This window comes from Somniosus microcephalus, chromosome 26 (assembly GCF_052327205.1).
Source record: "Somniosus microcephalus isolate GS21.2 chromosome 26, FLI_Smic_1.0, whole genome shotgun sequence".
Classification (NCBI taxonomy): Eukaryota; Metazoa; Chordata; class Chondrichthyes; order Squaliformes; family Somniosidae; genus Somniosus; species Somniosus microcephalus.
The window spans coordinates 55,999,229-56,015,884 of NC_141012.1; the positions used below are offsets into that span (position 1 = coordinate 55,999,229).

At 48.6% G+C, this 16,656-nt stretch overlaps 1 protein-coding gene across 1 annotated transcript in view; it reads left to right on the plus strand.

Annotated features, from left to right (window-relative positions):
* The window catches only part of tespa1 (thymocyte expressed, positive selection associated 1), a 203,269-nt gene that overhangs the window by 39,366 nt on the left and 147,247 nt on the right, over positions 1 to 16,656 (plus strand). Inside the window, exon 2 of the mRNA XM_085968213.1 lies at positions 13,458 to 13,601. Coding sequence (XP_085824339.1) covers positions 13,469 to 13,601 — 133 coding nt within the window. The 5' untranslated portion in view covers positions 13,458 to 13,468. The remainder of the gene's footprint in view (positions 1 to 13,457; positions 13,602 to 16,656) is intronic.

A 16,656-nucleotide genomic window follows, 5' to 3' on the forward strand; every position in this document is an offset into this window, starting at 1 on the left:
ATAACTCTTTAAAACAGTCCAAAAGTCTCTCCCTTAAATTAACTCTTTGAAAATCTTCTGTTTGGCCCATCCACACCCCTTTTCCAGATTCCTTCTGTGATGTTCCAAAATCATTAAAAAAATGACTTTCCTTGTGTTCTGGGGTTGTGCAGAGATTTTCGAACCTTACAGACCTGGGTGTCCTTGTGCACCAGTCGCTGAAGGTAAGCATGCAGGTGCAGCAGGCGGTTAAGAAGACAAATGGTATGTTGGCCTTCATAGCGAGAGGGTTCGAGTACAGCAACAAGGATGTCTTGCTGCAGTTGTACAGGGCCTTGGTGAGACCACACTGTTGTGTCTGTGTATAATAAGACACAGACTGCAGGAGAACGGTACAACAGGTGTTTACTCAACGTGGCTCACACTGGAACTGATCTGTACAGATTACTACTCAGTGCTATATACAGGTGTGATCACTGCCAGTACTGCAGTATACATGAGCTGTAAAAGATAGTTCCCCGCTTAAAGGTATATACATTACAATTCCTCCCCTTTTAGATTAACAGTACCATAACACTCATTTAACAATTAAATATCAAACTAATTCCAATTAATACTTTTAACATGCAACATTAGCTGAAAATAGTCTATTTATATATTCAGTCTTTGGGCAGGCTTCCTGATCCTTTCTGGATAGCGCCTTTCCCGAGTGTCTTGCTCTTGGTGCGGAGGCGATTCTGGCCCCCTGTCGTCGGTTGGTTCATCAGCTTCCGATGCTACTGTTTCTGGGGTAGATGCGACCTGTACGTCGGGTTCATCACCAGGTACGTATGGGCGAGGCATGGGGTTGACTTGTTCCTGTGACTCTAGGATCTGGTCAGCATGGCGTCTCACTGTGTACATTAGTGGACCCTGCCGTGTGCATATCGTTCCTGGCTGCCATTTTTCTGTTCGGTAGTCGCGGGCCAAGACTGGTTGCCCTACATTGAAGCTCCTTGTTGGCTTCTCATGGATGTGCTGGAATTGCTTACTCTCAACATCTCTTCGTACGTTTGGTCTGAGCAAATCCAGGCGAGATCTTAACCTTCGGTTAAAGAACATCATGGCTGGGGCCTGGTTGCTGACTGCATGTGTCACATTCCGGTAGGCGAACAGAAAATTGTCCACCTTGTGCTACAGCGGAATGTTGACATTGTACATAGCCTTTATTGCCTTCTTAAAGGTTTGCATGAACCTCTCAGCCAATCCATTTGTGGCTGGATGATACGGGGCGGATGTGTAATGACTTACCCCATTCTTTTTCAAGAACCTCCGGAACTCTTCGGACACAAACTGTGGCCCATTGTCGGAGGAAATCTGTTCTGGCAAGCCATTCCTGGCAAAAATGGTCCGTAGGACTGCAATAGTTTTCTCCGTGGTGGCCATTTCGAGTGCGCATCCACGGCTATTAAAAACATTGAGTCCATGAATGGACCAGCAAAATCAATATGCACCCATTGCCATGGAGATGAGGGCCACTCCCATGGGTGTAGAGGGGCCTGTGGTGGTGCATTTTGGACGTTCTGGCATCCTGAGCAGCTCTTGGTCAGGTCCTCGATTTGTTTATCGATTCCCGGCCACCACACATAAGCTCTGGCTAGGCTTTTCATTTTTACCCCTCCCAGATGACCCTCATGAAGCTCATTGAGCACTCTATCCCTTAACTTGGGTGGAATTACCACTCGGGATCCACACATCAAGGTCCCCCGGCACACTGACAGCTGTTCTCTCCTTGTCGAGAATGCTGGCAACAGTGAGTCGCCATGTGCTGGCCATCCTTTCACCGTCAAATCATATACCTGAGACAGTGTCGGGTCATTTCGGGTTTCCTTTTCGATACAAGCGTTAGTTACCGGTAGTTATTCAACTACAGTCGCATGGAATATTTCGACAGGATCCACTGCTGGTGCTTCCTCCTCAGTAGGCAGTGGCAGGCGTGATAGCCCATCAGCATTTCCATGCTGTTTCGTGCCCTTATATTCAATCTCATAGTGGTGCGCCCCTAGAAAAAGTGACCATCTTTGTAGTCGTTGCGCAGTCATCACCGGAACGCCCTCCTTCGGATTAAAGATGGAGACAAGAGGCTGGTGATCAGTCAGCAAGGTGAATTTCTGCCCGTGCAGATAGTGATTGAACTTTTTCACTTCCCACACTAGGCTGAGGGCCTCCCTGTCAATCTGGGCATAGTTACGCTCGGCTGAGGTTAGTGATCGTGACGCAAAGGCTATTGCCCTCTCTGAGCCGTCCGAGAATTTGTACGACAGCACCGCTCCAATGCCGTAGGGTGACGCATCACATGCCAACCGAATTGGTAATGCCGGGTTGTAATGGGCCAATACCTCTTTCGATGTGATTAGTGTTTTGCTCTTCTGGAAAGCTCGTCTACATTCGTCACTCCACTTCCATGGCACCCCAGTTTGCAGTAGGGTGTTCAGTGGGTGTAGTATTTAAGACAAATTTGGCAAGAACTTATGGTAGTAGTTTACCAGCCCAAGGAACGACCTCAGTTGTGAAACATTTTCCGGTGCTGGAGCCTTGACTACTGCCTCCATCTTCTCTGGGGACTTATGTAACCCCTCTTTATCGATAACGTGGCCGCAATATGAGATCTGTTTTCTAAAAAACTCGCATTTGGGGCGGTTAGCTCGGAGCCCATATTCCTGCAATCTAGTGAGCACCTGCTCCAGGTTGGCAAGGTGATCACAGTCATTTTTGCCCGTGACCAGGATGTCATCCAAATAACACTGGGTCCCTGGGATCCCTTGCAGGACTTGTTCCATTGTCCTCTGCCAAATAGCCGGAGCTGATGCTACCCCGAATACCAGCCGGTTGTATTGGTAGAGACCTTTATGGGTGTTGATTGTGAGGTATTTTTTTGATGCTTCTTCTACCTCCATTTGCAGATACGCCTGGGCCAGATCAATCTTAGTGAAGCGTTTCCCTCCAGATAGCGAGGCGAAAATATCTTCAATCCGTGGAAGTGGATATTGTACGGTGTGAAGGATCGGGTTCACTGTTACCTTAAAGTCCCCACAGATGCGAACCTTCCTTGGTTCCCCAGGCGTGCTGCTCAACGACTTTTTCATCACAGTGGCGATGGGTGTAGCCCACTCACTCCAGTCTACCTTGGACAGTACACCTGAACGTTCCAGAGATCTCCAGCTCTGTTTCGACGGCTGGGCGGATCGCATAAGGTCTTAAAAAATTTTGGGCTTGTGTTTTCTTCAATTTTAATCATCGCTGTCATGCCTTTTAGTGTTCCGAGTCCTTGCTAGAACACTTCTTTCGCGTCAGTTAGGATCTTTGACAGTCGCCCAGGTGTGACATCGTCATCCTTTTTGTCAGCCACAGTCAGTGCCTGTATGGAATGCCAATCCAGTTGTATTTTCCAGATCCATTCACGTCCCAGTAATGGTGGTCCTCCATCTTGCAATACATACAGGTTTAGTTTTGGTGTTTCCTTACCGTTATATATAACGGTCACCCTTATTTTTCCTTTGGGGTAGACTTTTTGCCCTGTGTACGTCTTCAAAATAATTTTTGTTTCTCTCAAGGGTATGTGTGAGAATAGCCGCTCGTAGTCCCGTCGGTTTATGAATGTTAGGGCTGATCCTGTGTCCAATTCCATCTTTACCTGGACTCCTGCTATCTTGAGAGTGACCCAAATGGTTCGGTGATCACATTATGTAGTTTCAGACAACTCAGTTCCCTGCTTTCGGAGTCGTTATCACTCTTTTGTCCATCTGAACTGTTCTCCGTCATCTTACGTACCTTCTTGTACTTTTCTTTGGTAGGTTTCTTATTGCTGGTTTTCTTTCCCGACCTGCAGACTCGTGCTATGTGTCCTACTTTTCCACACTGTCTGCACACTTTGTCTTTGAACCAGCAATCATTCTGGTCGTGTGTTGTTCTGCCGCAGCGATAGCACTTCTCTGTTCTATATGACATTTCGTTTGTGCCATATTCTTGTGGTCTCTGTTGTATCTCTGCAGCGCCCCGTGCTGCTGCTTCATATGATACCGCAATGCTGAAAGCCTTTTCCAGCGTAAGGTCCTTTTCAGATAAAAGCCGTTTCTGGGTTCCGTCACTTTGAAGCCCACACACAAACTTGTCCCTTATGGTATCTGCCAGTCCCACTCCAAACTGACAGTGTTTCGATAGTTTGCGCAGTTCTGTTAAATAATCAGCATTGCTTTCATCCTTATGCTGGTTCCGTTTGTGAAACGACTCTTTCTGCTATCAGCAGCGGTGTGGGGTTTAAATGTTCCTGTAGTATCGTTACTATGTCTTCAAAACTCTTTTCCATTGGCTTCGTTGGGGTTACTAGATTTTGCAATAAACCATATGTCTTTGCACCCATTAAATTTAACAATACCGACGCTTTCTTGTCATCTGACACCTCATTTGCCTTGCAGTACACCTCTATTCGTTCGACATATGTAGTCCAATCTTCGACTTCATTGTCAAATGTGGTGATACTGCCACCCTTCGGCATTTTGGGTGTGGTTTAAAATGGCGTCTCCCAATGGCTTAAAATGGCATCTCCTGCGCTTTCCTTCCTCCCCCGCACACTGCCAACGCCGCTCCCGGCGGTTCTCGTGGCAATGGCGGTGCCCTGTAGGTTTCGCGCGCTTCTCCTGCGCTGCTGCCAATGCCGCTCTCAGCAGTCCTCGTGGCAATGGCGGCGCCTCGCGGGTTTCTGCGCGTCTCTCTCTCCCTCTCTTCGACGCTGCTCGGCCCCTGAACACCGGCTGTGCCCTATGCGCTCTGCCCTCTCTCTCTCTCCCCCATCGACGCTGCTCGGCCCTTTGCTGTGCCACTCGGTCGGGCTCTAGCCCACCGCTGTCCGGGAAGGGTCTGCGCACTACCTGTTGCCAGCCCGTTTCGCTGGACCACCTCGACTGGAAAGCCAAGCCTGGCTCTCGACAGCCTCCCCCGCAATTCTCAAGTCTCTGTTGGATGACTGGGCGGTTGCCCGTGGTCGACGCCTGAGTCTCTGGCCTTGACCTCCAATCCACTGATCTCCAGGTATGAATCCCCGGGAGGTGATGCAGAGTTGCAGGTAGGTTTGAACTTGCCTTGTCGCCAATGTTGTGTCTGTGTATAATAAGACACAGACTGCAGGAGAACGGTACAACAGGCTCACACTGGAACTGATCTGTACAGATTACTACTCAGTGCTATATACAGGTGTGGTCACTGCCGGTACTGCAGTATACATGAGCTGTAAAAGATAGTTCCCCCCTTAAAGGTATATACATTACGCACACCTTGAGTATTGTGTGCAGCTTTGGTCGCCTTATCTGAGGAAGGATGTTCTTGCCATGGAGGGAATGCAGCGAAGATTCACCAGACTGATACCTGGGATGGCAGAAATGACGTATGAGGAGAGATTGGGTCGATTGGACATATACGCGCTGGAGTTTAGAAGAATGAGAGTGGATCTCATTGAAACATATAAAATTCTAACAGGACTGGACAGACTGGATGCAGGAAGGATGTTCCCGTTGGCCGGGGAGTCCAGAACCAGGGGTCACAGTCTGAGGATAAGGGGTAAGCCATTTATGACAGAGATGAGCAGGAATTTCTTCGCCCAGATAGTGGTGAACCTGTGGAATTCTCTACCACAGAAGGCAGTGCAGGCCAATTCATTAAATATATTCAAGAAGGAGTTGGATATATTTCTTAAGGCTAAAGGGATCAAGGGATATGGGGAGAAGGTAAGGACAGTGAATTTGGATGATCAACCATGATCTCATTGAATGGCGGAGCAGGCTCGAGGGGCCGAATAGCCTACTCCTGCTCCTATCTTCTATGTTTCTATGTTTCTATGTTTCTGATATCTCCCCAACCCCCGCATCCCTTTCCCCAATCTCCGAACCCCCTCCGATCTCTCCCCGAGGCCCCCCATCTCTGCCCCATCTCCGAACCCCCTTCAATCTCTCCCCAAACCCCCATCTCTGTCCCCAATCACCGAACCCCCTCCGATCTCTCCCCGACCGCCCCCGATCTTCCATCCCACCCCACCCTCAACCCCCCAATCATGCTCTACCCCCCGTGAGCTCTGCCCCAGCACCAGGAAACCCACCTGCTCCTGGCCCGTGGCCTCCTTTGCAGCGTTCCCCGCCCGACAGGGAGCCAAACCTGTCAATCCGGGCGGGGAACCTGCTCAAAAACAACATGCACACCGTGGAGCTAAAACCCCACAGAGTTGAAGGAAACCAACCATAAATCTTCACCCCCTCCGAAACCTGGCCCAGTAAATATCAGGACCACTGTGTCCAATCCTGGGCACCACCCTTTAGGAAGGAGGTCAGGGCCTTAGAGAAGGTGCAAGAGAAATTTTCTAGAATGGTGCCTGTGATGAGGAACTTCAGTTAGTTGGATAGACTGCGATTGTTCTCCTTGGAGCAGAGAAGGTTAAGAGGAGATTTGATAGAGGTGTTAGAAATTATGGAGGATTTTGATAGAGTAAATAAAGAGAAACTGTTTCCAATTGCTGAAGTTTCAGTAATCAGAGGAAATGGATTTAGGTGATAGGCAAAAGAGCCAGAGGCGAGATGAGGAGAGATTGTTTTCACGCAGCGAGTTGTTATGATCTGGAATGTGCTGCCTGAAAGGGTGGAGGAGGCAGATTCAGTAATAACTTTTGTAAAGTCCGTGCCTCAATAATACACGGACTTCGGGAGAACAGTTAACAGGTACTTTACTGAACAAGAGGCAGCTTGAAACTGAAACTACAGAAGCCTGCTAGGGCCTTTTATACAGGGGTGGTCACTGCCGGTACTGCAGTCTAAGGCCAGTTATTCCCTTAAAGGTACATACACAACAATTCCTCCCCTTTTAGATAAACAGTACATAACATTCATTTAACAACTAAATAATAACTAATTACAATTACAATTTTCTCAGTAATATATACATCCACTGAAATAGTCATTTATAAGTTCAGTCTTTGAGGAGGCTTCCTGATCTGGACTGGATAGTGCCTTTCTCGAGTATCCTGTTCTGGCGGTGGAGTCAATTCTGGCTCATTGTCATTGGTTGATTCGTCAGCTTCCAATACCCCTGCTTCTGAGGTAGATGCAATCTGTACTTCGGGCTCATTACCAGGTGCACGTGCTTGTGGTATAGGTTTGGCTTGTTCCTGTGACTCTAGAATCTGGTCAGCATGGCTGTCTCACGATGCTTTCTCCAACATCCACTGTGTACATTAGTGGTCCCTGCTGTGTGCATATTGTGCCTGGCTGCCATTTTTCTGTTCGGTAGTCGCGGGCCAAGACTGGTTGCCCTATCTTGAAGCTCCTGGTTGGCTTCTCATTTATGTGCTGGAACTGCTTATCCTCAACATCTCGTCTTATGTTTGGTTTGAGCAAATCCAAGCGACATCTTAGTCTCCGGTTAAAAAACAGTACGGCTGGAGTTTGGTTGGTTACTGCATGTGTCGCATTCCGGTAAGCAAACAGGAAGTTATCCACCTTGTGTTGCAGTGGTATGTCGTCATTATACATTGCCTTTATGGCCTTTTTAAAGGTCTGAACAAACCTCTCAGCCAATCCATTTGTGGCTGGATGATATGGGGCAGATGTGTAATGTTTCACCCCATTATTCTTCAGGAACCTCCGGAAATCCTCAGACACAAACTGTGGGCCATTGTCGGAACAGATCTGTTCTGGCAACCCATTCCTGGCGAAGATGGTCCTTAGGACTGCAATAGTTTTCTCCATGGTAGTGGAGGACATTTTAAAGACCTCTGGCCATTTCGAATGGGCATCCACAGTGATTAGAAACATTGAGTCCATAAATGGACCAGCGAAATCAATGTGTACCCATTGCCATGGAGATGAGGGCCACTCCCATGGATGTAGCGGGGCCTGTGGTGGAGCGTTTTGGACCTTCTGGCATCCTGTGCATCTCTTGGTCATATCCTCGATATCTTTATCGATTCCCGGCCACCACACAAACGCCCTGGCTAGGCTCTTCATTTTTACCCCTCCCAGATGACCCTCGTGAAGCTCATTGAGTACTCTATCTCTCAACTTGGGTGGAATTACCACTCGGGATCCACACATCAAGGTTCCCTGGCACACTGACAGCTGTTCCCTCCTTGGCGTGAATGCTGGCAACAGTGAGTCGCCATATGCTGGCCATCCCTTCACCATCAAATCATAGACCCGAGAGAGTGTCGGATCATTTCGGGTTTCCTTCTCAATACTTGCGTTTGTAACAGGCAAACATTCGACTGTGGTCGCATGGAATATCTCCACAGGGTCCACTGCAGGTGCTTCTTCCGCCGTAGGCAACGGTAGGCGCGACAGCCCATCAGCGTTTCCATGTTGTTTCGTACCTTTGTACTCTATGTCATACTGATGTGCCCCTAGAAAAAGTGACCATCTTTGCAGCCGTTGCGCCGTCATCACCGGAACGCCCTTCTTTGGGTTAAAATTGAGACCAGGGGTTGATGATCAGTCAGTAGGGTGAATTTCTGCCCGTGCAGATAGTGATTGAACTTCTTCACCCCCCCACACCAGGCTGAGGGCCTCCCTGTCAATCTGGGCATAGTTACGCTCGGCTGAGGTTAGCGAGCGCGATGCAAAAGCTATTGGCCTCTCTGAACCATCACGGAATTTGTGTGACAGCACCGCTCCAATGCCGTAAAGTGACGCATCACATGCCAACCGAATCGGTAGTGTTGGGTTGTAGTGGGCCAATACTTCTTTTGAAGTGATTTGGCATTTACATTCCTGAAAGGCATGCTTACACTCATCACTCCCTTTCCATGTTACACCAGTTTGAAGGAGGGCGTTCAGTGGGTGCAGAATTGTAGATAAATTCGGCAAGAACTTATGGTAGTAGTTCACCAACCCGAGGAACGACCTCAGTTGCGACACATTTTCTGGTGCTGGAGCCTTGACTACAGCCTCAATCTTGTCCGGCGACTTATGCAACCCTTCCTCATCAATCATGTGGCCACAATACGAGATTTGTCTCCTGAAGAACTCGCATTTGGGACAGTTGGCTCGTAGCCCATATTCCTGCAATCTCGTGAGCACCTGTTCCAGGTTGGCAAGGTGTTCATTGTCATTTTCGCCGGTAACCAGGATGTCGTCCAAATAACACTGGGTCCCCGGGATCCCTTGCAGGACTTGTTCCATTGCCCTCTGCCACATAGCCGGGGCCGATGCTACCCCAAATACCAGTCGATTGTACTGGTAAAGGCCTTTGTGAGTGTTTTTCGTGAGGTATTTCCTAGATGCTTCTTCCACCTCCATTTGTAGATACGCTTGAGCCAGGTCAATCTTTGTAAAACGTTTCCCTCCAGATAGTGAGGTGAAAATATCTTCTATCCGCGGAAGCGGATACTGTACTGTGTGCAGGACTGGGTTCACAGTCACCTTGAAGTCCCCACAGATGCGAACCTTCCTTGGCTCCCCAGGCGTGCTGCTCAATGCTTTCTTCTTTACAGGAATGATGGGTGTGGCCCACTCACTCCAGTCCACCTTAGACAGCACCCCCGAACGCTCCAGACTCTCCAGTTCAGCTTCCACAGCTGGGCGTATCGCGTATGGCACCGGTCTGGCCTTGAAAAATTTTGGGGTTGCGTTATCCTCAATCTTTATGGTTGCCTTTACTCCTTTTAGAGTCCCAAGTCCTTGTTGGAACACCTCTTCCACGTCAGATAGAATTTGTGACAGATGTCCAGGTGCGACGTCATCATCTTTTTTGTCAGTCACAGTTAGTGCCAGAATGGAATGCCAATCCAATTGTAGTCTTCGGATCCATTCACATCCCAATAATGGTGGTCCTCCATCTCGTAGTATATACATGTATAGTTTCTGTGTTTCCTTTCCGTTATATTCAACTGGCACCCTTATTTTTCCTCTGGGGTAGACCTTTTGCCCCGTGTATGTCTTCAATACAATGGACGTGTCCTTTAAGGGTATGTGTGAGAATAGCCGCTCATAGTCTCGTCGATTCATGACAGTTAGGGCTGATCCTGTGTCCAATTCCATCTTCACTGGGGACCCTGCTATCATGAGGGTGACCCAAATGGTTCGGTGATCTTCTTTTGCGATCACGTTGTGTAACTTTAAACAACTTAGTCGCCTGCTCCCGGAGTCCTTATCACTCTCCTGATCTTCTGAACTACTATCTGTCAGTTTCTTTACTTTCCTGTACTGTTCCTTAGTAGTTCTTGTCATGTTGGTCTTCTTTCCCGACCTGCAGACTCTTGCTATATGCCCCATTTTCCCGTATTGCCTGCATATTTTGTCTTTAACCCAGCAGTCCTTCTGCTCATGGGTTGTTCTGCCGCAGCAATAGCACTTTTCGGCTCCATACGCCATTTCGTTAGCGCTGTATTCTTGTGGTTTCTGTTGTATTTCCACAGCTCCCCGTGCTGCTGCTTCGTAGGATACTGCCACGCTGAAAGCCTGTTCTAGCGTCAGGTCCTTTTTTGAAAGTAGTCGTTTCTGGGTTCCTTCACTCTGGAACCCACAGACAAACTTATCCCGTAAGGTGTCTGCCAGTCTTGCTCCGAACTGGCAGTGCTTCGATAACTTGCGTAGTTCCGTAAGATAGTCAGCATTGCTCTCATCTTTGTGCTGGTTTCTTTTATGGAACTTGAATCTTTCTGCTATCAGCAGTGGTGTAGGGCTTAGGTGTTCCTGTAAGATATGAACAATCTCCTCAAAACTTTTCTCCATTGGTTTAGCTGGGGCAATTAAATTCCGCAATAGGCCATACGTACTCGCACCCATCAGATTTAATAATGCCGACGCCCTCTTTCCATTAGCCACCTCATTTGCCTTGCAGTACACTTCAATTCTTTCCACATACGTGGTCCAGTCTTCTACCTCGTTGTCGAAAGCAGTGATACTGCCACTTTTCGGCATCTTGGGCGATTTAAAATGGCGCCTCCCACGCTTTTGCTTCTTCCCCAATGGAATAAAATGGCACCTCCCGCGCTTTTGCTTCTTCCCCAATGGGATAAAATGGCGCCTCCCATGCTTTTGCTTCTTCCCCTTACTGCCACGCTGCTCCTAGCGTTCTACGGGGTAATGGCAGCGACCCGCAGCTTCGGCGCGTCTCGCTTTCCTTCCCCCCCGTTTAGTTTCTCTCTGCTGTCCTGTTCTCGAGCACCGACCGCGCCCTGTGCGCTCCACCCTCTCTCTCTTGTTTTCTTTTCCCGGCGATGCTGCGCGGCCCGATTTGTAGAGCCGCTCGATCGAGCTTGAGCCCGCCGCAGTCCGGAAGGGTCAGCGCGCTACCTGCTACCAGCACGATTCGCTGGAACCACAGTCTCTCCCGCAATTCTCCAAACACCGATGGATTCTTTGGGTGGTTGCCCTCGGTCGACGCCCGTTGCTCAGACTACGACCTTCCAGGACCTTCCTTTCAGGTGAGATCCCCGTGAGATGATGCCACACTGCAGGTGAGTTCGAACTTACTCTTCGCCACTGTAAAGTCCGCGCCTCAATAATACACGGACTTCGGGAGAACAGTTTAACAGGTACTTTACTGAACAAGAGGCAGCTTGAAACTGAAACTACAGAAGCCTGCTAGGGTCTTTTATACAGGGGTGGTCACTGCCGGTACTGCAGTCTAAGACCAGTTATTCCCTTAAAGGTACATACACAACAACTTTCAAGAGGGAATTGGATAAATAATTGAAGTGGAGAAATAAGGGAAAGAGCAGGGGGAGTGGGATTGATTGGAAAGCTTTTTTAAAGAGGTGGCACAGGCACGATGGGCCGAATGGCCTCGTTCTTTGCTGTAAGATTCTATGATTCCATGTAATAAATAATCTTTTCCTGTCCGCTCTCCTCCCTCGCACCCCCCCACCGCCCGATCTATGGGCTGCTGCTCTCCAGAAGCCACTGAAGTGCCATCATACACAGCTGGGTTTGAACAGTGAGGCCGAGGCTTTCCACCATGTCTCCATCATTCAGTGGACTTGGGTGGGGCTGCGAAGTGCAAAGCTGCTCAGGGAAGCTTGTCTCTGGGAGTGGGACCAGGGGTCAGAGGATGCCCCCCATACCCGGGGGCTGGAGTTAATGTGAGGTTGGTGAGGGAATCCCACGCTCCAGTGTCGGAGGGCACCTGGACAATACGTGAGCTAGGATTAGCACAGCATCTGTGTGTGGGTGAAAGACAGGCCCCAACGCACGTGCAGCATCATAACAGAGAGTCAGAGGCTATTTCACCATTTGACGGACAGTACTGAGGGAGCGCTGCACTATCGGAGGGTCAGTACTGAGGGAATGCCGCACTGTCGGAGGGTCAGTACAGAGGGAGTGCTGCACTGTCGGAGGGGCAGTACTGAGGGAGTGCTGCACTGTCGGAGGGGCAGTACTGAGGGAGTGCCGCACTGTCGAAGGGACAGTACTGAGGGAGCGCTGCACTGTCGGTGGGGCAGTACTGAGGGAGCGCTGCACTGTCGGAGGGTCAGTACTGAGGGAGTGCTGCACTGTCAGAGGGGCTGTATTGAGGGAGCGCTGCACTGTCGGAGGGGCAGTACTGAGGGAGTGCTGCACCATCGGAGGGAAAGTACAGAGGGAGCGCTGTACTGTCGGAGGGGCTGTATTGAGGGAGTGCTGCACTGTCGGAGGGGCAGTACTGAGGGAGCGCTGCACTGTTGGAGGGGCAGTACTGAGGGAGTGCTGCACTGTTGGAGGGGCAGTACTGAGGGAGTGCTGCACTGTTGGAGGGGCAGTACTGAGGGAGCGCTGCACTGTCAGAGGGGCTGTATTGAGGGAGTGCTGCACTGTCGGAGGGGCAGTACTGAGGGAGCGCTGCACTGTTGGAGGGGCATTACTGAGGGAGTGCTGCACTGTTGGAGGGGCAGTACTGAGGGAGTGCTGCACTGTTGGAGGGGCAGTACTGAGGGAGCGCTGCACTGTCGGGGGAGCAATATTGAGGGAGCGCTGCACTGTCAGAGCGGCAGCATTGAGAGAGCGCTGAACTGTCAGAGGGGCAGTATTGAGGGAGTGCTGCTTTGTCGGAGGGGCAGTATTGAGGGAGTGCTGCACTGTTGGAGGAGCACTATTGAGGGCACGCAGTGCTTTAAAATTGCTGTCTTTTGGATGAGACGTTAAACCATTGCCCTGTCTGCCCTCTCTGGCGGGCATAAAAGATCTCATGGACACTATTTGAAGAGGAGCAGGGGAGTTTACCCGATGACCTGGCCAATATTTATCCCTCAATCAACATCACTAAAACAGATTATCCGTTCATTATCTCATGCTGTTTGTGGTAACTTGCTGTGCGCAAATTGGCTGCTGCGTTTCTTACATTACAACAGTGACTACTCTTCAATACTACTTCATTGGGTGTGAAGCACTGTGGAAGGTCCCGAGGTTCTGAAAGGCGCTGTGGAAATGGGAGCTGTTTCTTTACTGCCGCCTTTTCTAACCCCTTTACCCAATGTCATTGTGCAGTGAGTGACTGGATGGAGTTTTCATCTCCTCAAAGCCCATCTTCCTGGGAGAGCAGCAGCTGCAGAAAGCGCCGAGCCTGGGCCCAGAGCAGAGAGCAGTGGCAGACACTGGAGGAGAATCTCACCGACACAACTTCCAGTCCAGGTAAGAACCTGAGTTATCCATAGATCTCGCAGTGGAGCAGTGTGCTCCAGGATCACTCTCCATTGACATTTATTTCAGGGAGTGAGCTTGCACTGGGATTTTCCCGTTCCCCACCGTCACCTCGTGCTGATTTTCACCAGTTTTCCAGGATTTTTCCGGCTCTTCCACTAAATTTATGGCAGCAGAACGGAACCCTCCCTGTTCTGGACATTCAATCCCTGGCAGTGTTCCTCACCAGGAATTTCTGCTTTTCCTTGGGGATATATCGAGAATACTGAAGTGGAGGGTCAGACATTGGTCAGGAGCTGTTTCTCTGGGTTTCTGCCCCTTGCCCACTGTCACAGGAGGGAACTCCAGAACACCTCGTGTGTCCTGAAAAAGCACACTCGCAGCAAGTGCTGCCAATTGCTTGAGCTCGAGCTAAGAATTTCTGAGCTTGAGGGGCAGCTGGCATCACTACAGCACATACGGGAAACTCCGAGTTTTGTGGTAACACGTTTCAGGAGGTGGTCACCCCGCAGCTACGGAGAGTTTAGGAGGAGAGGGAATGTGTGACTACCAGGTAGACTAGGCGGTACAGGCAGGCAGTGCAGGAATCCTCTTGGAGTGTGGAACTCACAAATTCCCCCTCACTGTTGAATAACAGTGAGGGCGATGACAGCTCAGGGGAGTGCAGTTAGAAGCAAAGCCACGGCACTGTGGGAGACTCGGCTGCACAACATGGGAAAATGTAGAAATGCAGTTGTTGTAGGGGATTCGATAGTCAGGGTTTAGACAGGCATTTCTGTAACCACAGGCGTGAGTCCCACATGGTGAGGTGCCTCCCTGGTGCCAGGGTAAAGGACATTCTGCGAGGGGAAGGGGAACAGCCAGAAGTCATGGTCTATGTTGGAACCAATGACATAGGCTGAAGACTGCTTCTACAAGTGAGAATGAGTTTTGTCCTTGACAATGTTCTCCCGGAGTTTTCCCACCACTGATGTTTGACTGACTGGCCTGTAGTTGCCAGATTTATCCCTCTCCCCCTTTTTAAATAGGGGTCTAACATTTACAATCCTTCAGTCTTCTGACACCACTCCCACATCCAAGGAGGACTGAAAGATTCTGGTCAGAGCTTCTGCTGTCCCTCAGCAACCTAGGATGCATCCCATCTGGACCAGGTGGCTTGTTCACTCTGGCTGACGCCATCCTTTTCAGCAACTCCTTTCTTTCTATGTTGATCCTACTCCCCCCTCCTCTACAGTCACATAACTTCATCTCCTTCTTTTGCGAAGATTGTGCAATGTATTCATTCAGTACCTCAGTCTTGCCCTCTGCTACAGGAAGATTTCCTTCTTTTTTCCTGGTAAAACTCTTCGGCCCCACCATTCCTTTAACTATCCTTTTACTTCTTATATGTTTGCATAAAATTATTGTATTTACAACACAGAAACAGGCCATTTGGCCCAACAGGTCCATGCCGGTGTTTATGCTCCACTCGAGCCTCCTCCCACCCCTCTTCATCTCACCCCATCAACATATCCTTCTATCCCTTTCTCTCTCATGTGTTTATCTAGATTCCCCTTAAATGCATCTATGCTATTTGTTCAACTATTCCTTGTAGTGAGTTCCACATTCTCACCACTCTCTGGGTAAAAAAGTTTCTCCTGAATTTCCTATTGGATTTATTAGTGACTGTCTTATATTTATGGCCCCTAGTTCTGGTCTCCCCCACAAGTGGCAACATCTTCTCTACGTCGACCCGATCAAAACCTTTCATAATTTTAAAGACCTCAGGTCCCCCCGCAATCTTCTTTTTCTAGATAAAAGAGCCCCCGCCTGTTCATTTTTTCCTGCTAGTTATAACCTCTCAGATCTGGTATCATTCTAGCTAATCTGTTTGCACCTTCTCCAGTGGAGACTTGAACTGTTCACAGTACTCCAAGTGTGGTCTAACCAAGGTTCAATACAAGTTCAACTTAACTTTTCTGCTTTTCAATTCTTTCCCTCTAGAAATGTACCCCTGTGTTTTGTTTGCTTTTTTATGGCTTTATTAACCTGCGTCACTACTTTTAGTGATGTGTGTACTGTCCCCCCGATCACTCGTTTCCTCTACCTCATTTAGATACCTATTATCCAGGGAGCATGTGGCCTCCTTATTCTTCCTACCTAAATGTACGACTTCACACTTAACTATATTGAAGTTCATTTGCCAATTGTACACCCATTCTGCAAGTTCATTAATGTCTGCCTGTATTTTGTCACAGTCCTCCTCCGTATTAACTACACCCCCAATTTGGTGTCATCCGCATATTTTGAAATAGACCTTCTGATTCCTGAGTCTAAATCATTGATGTAATTAGAGAACAGCAGTAGTCCCAGCACTGATCCTTGTGGAACACCACTTCCCACCTTTTGCAGTCTGAGTAATTACCTTTAACCCCTGCTCTCTCTTTTTTGTAGCCAGCTTGCTCTCCATTCTACTGCCTGTCCATTATCTTTACTGCCAACGAGGTTAAATTAATTGGTCTATAGTTCCCTGGACTTGTTCTATTTCCCTTTTTAAATACAGGAATGACATTAGCTATCTGCCAGTCCTCTGGCACTATTCCCTTTTATAATGAATTGTTATATGTATGCAATAGTGCCTCTGCCATCTCTTCCCTAACTTCTGCTAATATCCATGGATGCAACCTATCCTGACCAGGGGTTTTATCCTCTTTAAGTTTGATTAGTTTATCAATTATCTCCCCCCTTTCTATCTTAAATGTCTTCATATCTTTTTTGATCTCTTCTTCTAATGTCATGTCCACCATGTTAGTCCCTCTGGTAAATACTGAGGCAAAGTAATGATTCAATATTTCGGCCACTTCACTCTCATTACCTGTGAGTTTATCGTGTGCATTCCTTAGTGTTCCTATCCCTATCCTGATTTTTCTTTCGTTATTTATTTCTTTTTATATTCCTTGATAATTTAAGTTTGTAATTTCTCTTTGCCTTTCTAATTGTTTATTTGACTTATTTCCAAACCTTTTCATATTGCCTTTTGTCATCCTGTCCTTTGTTGTCACTGTAC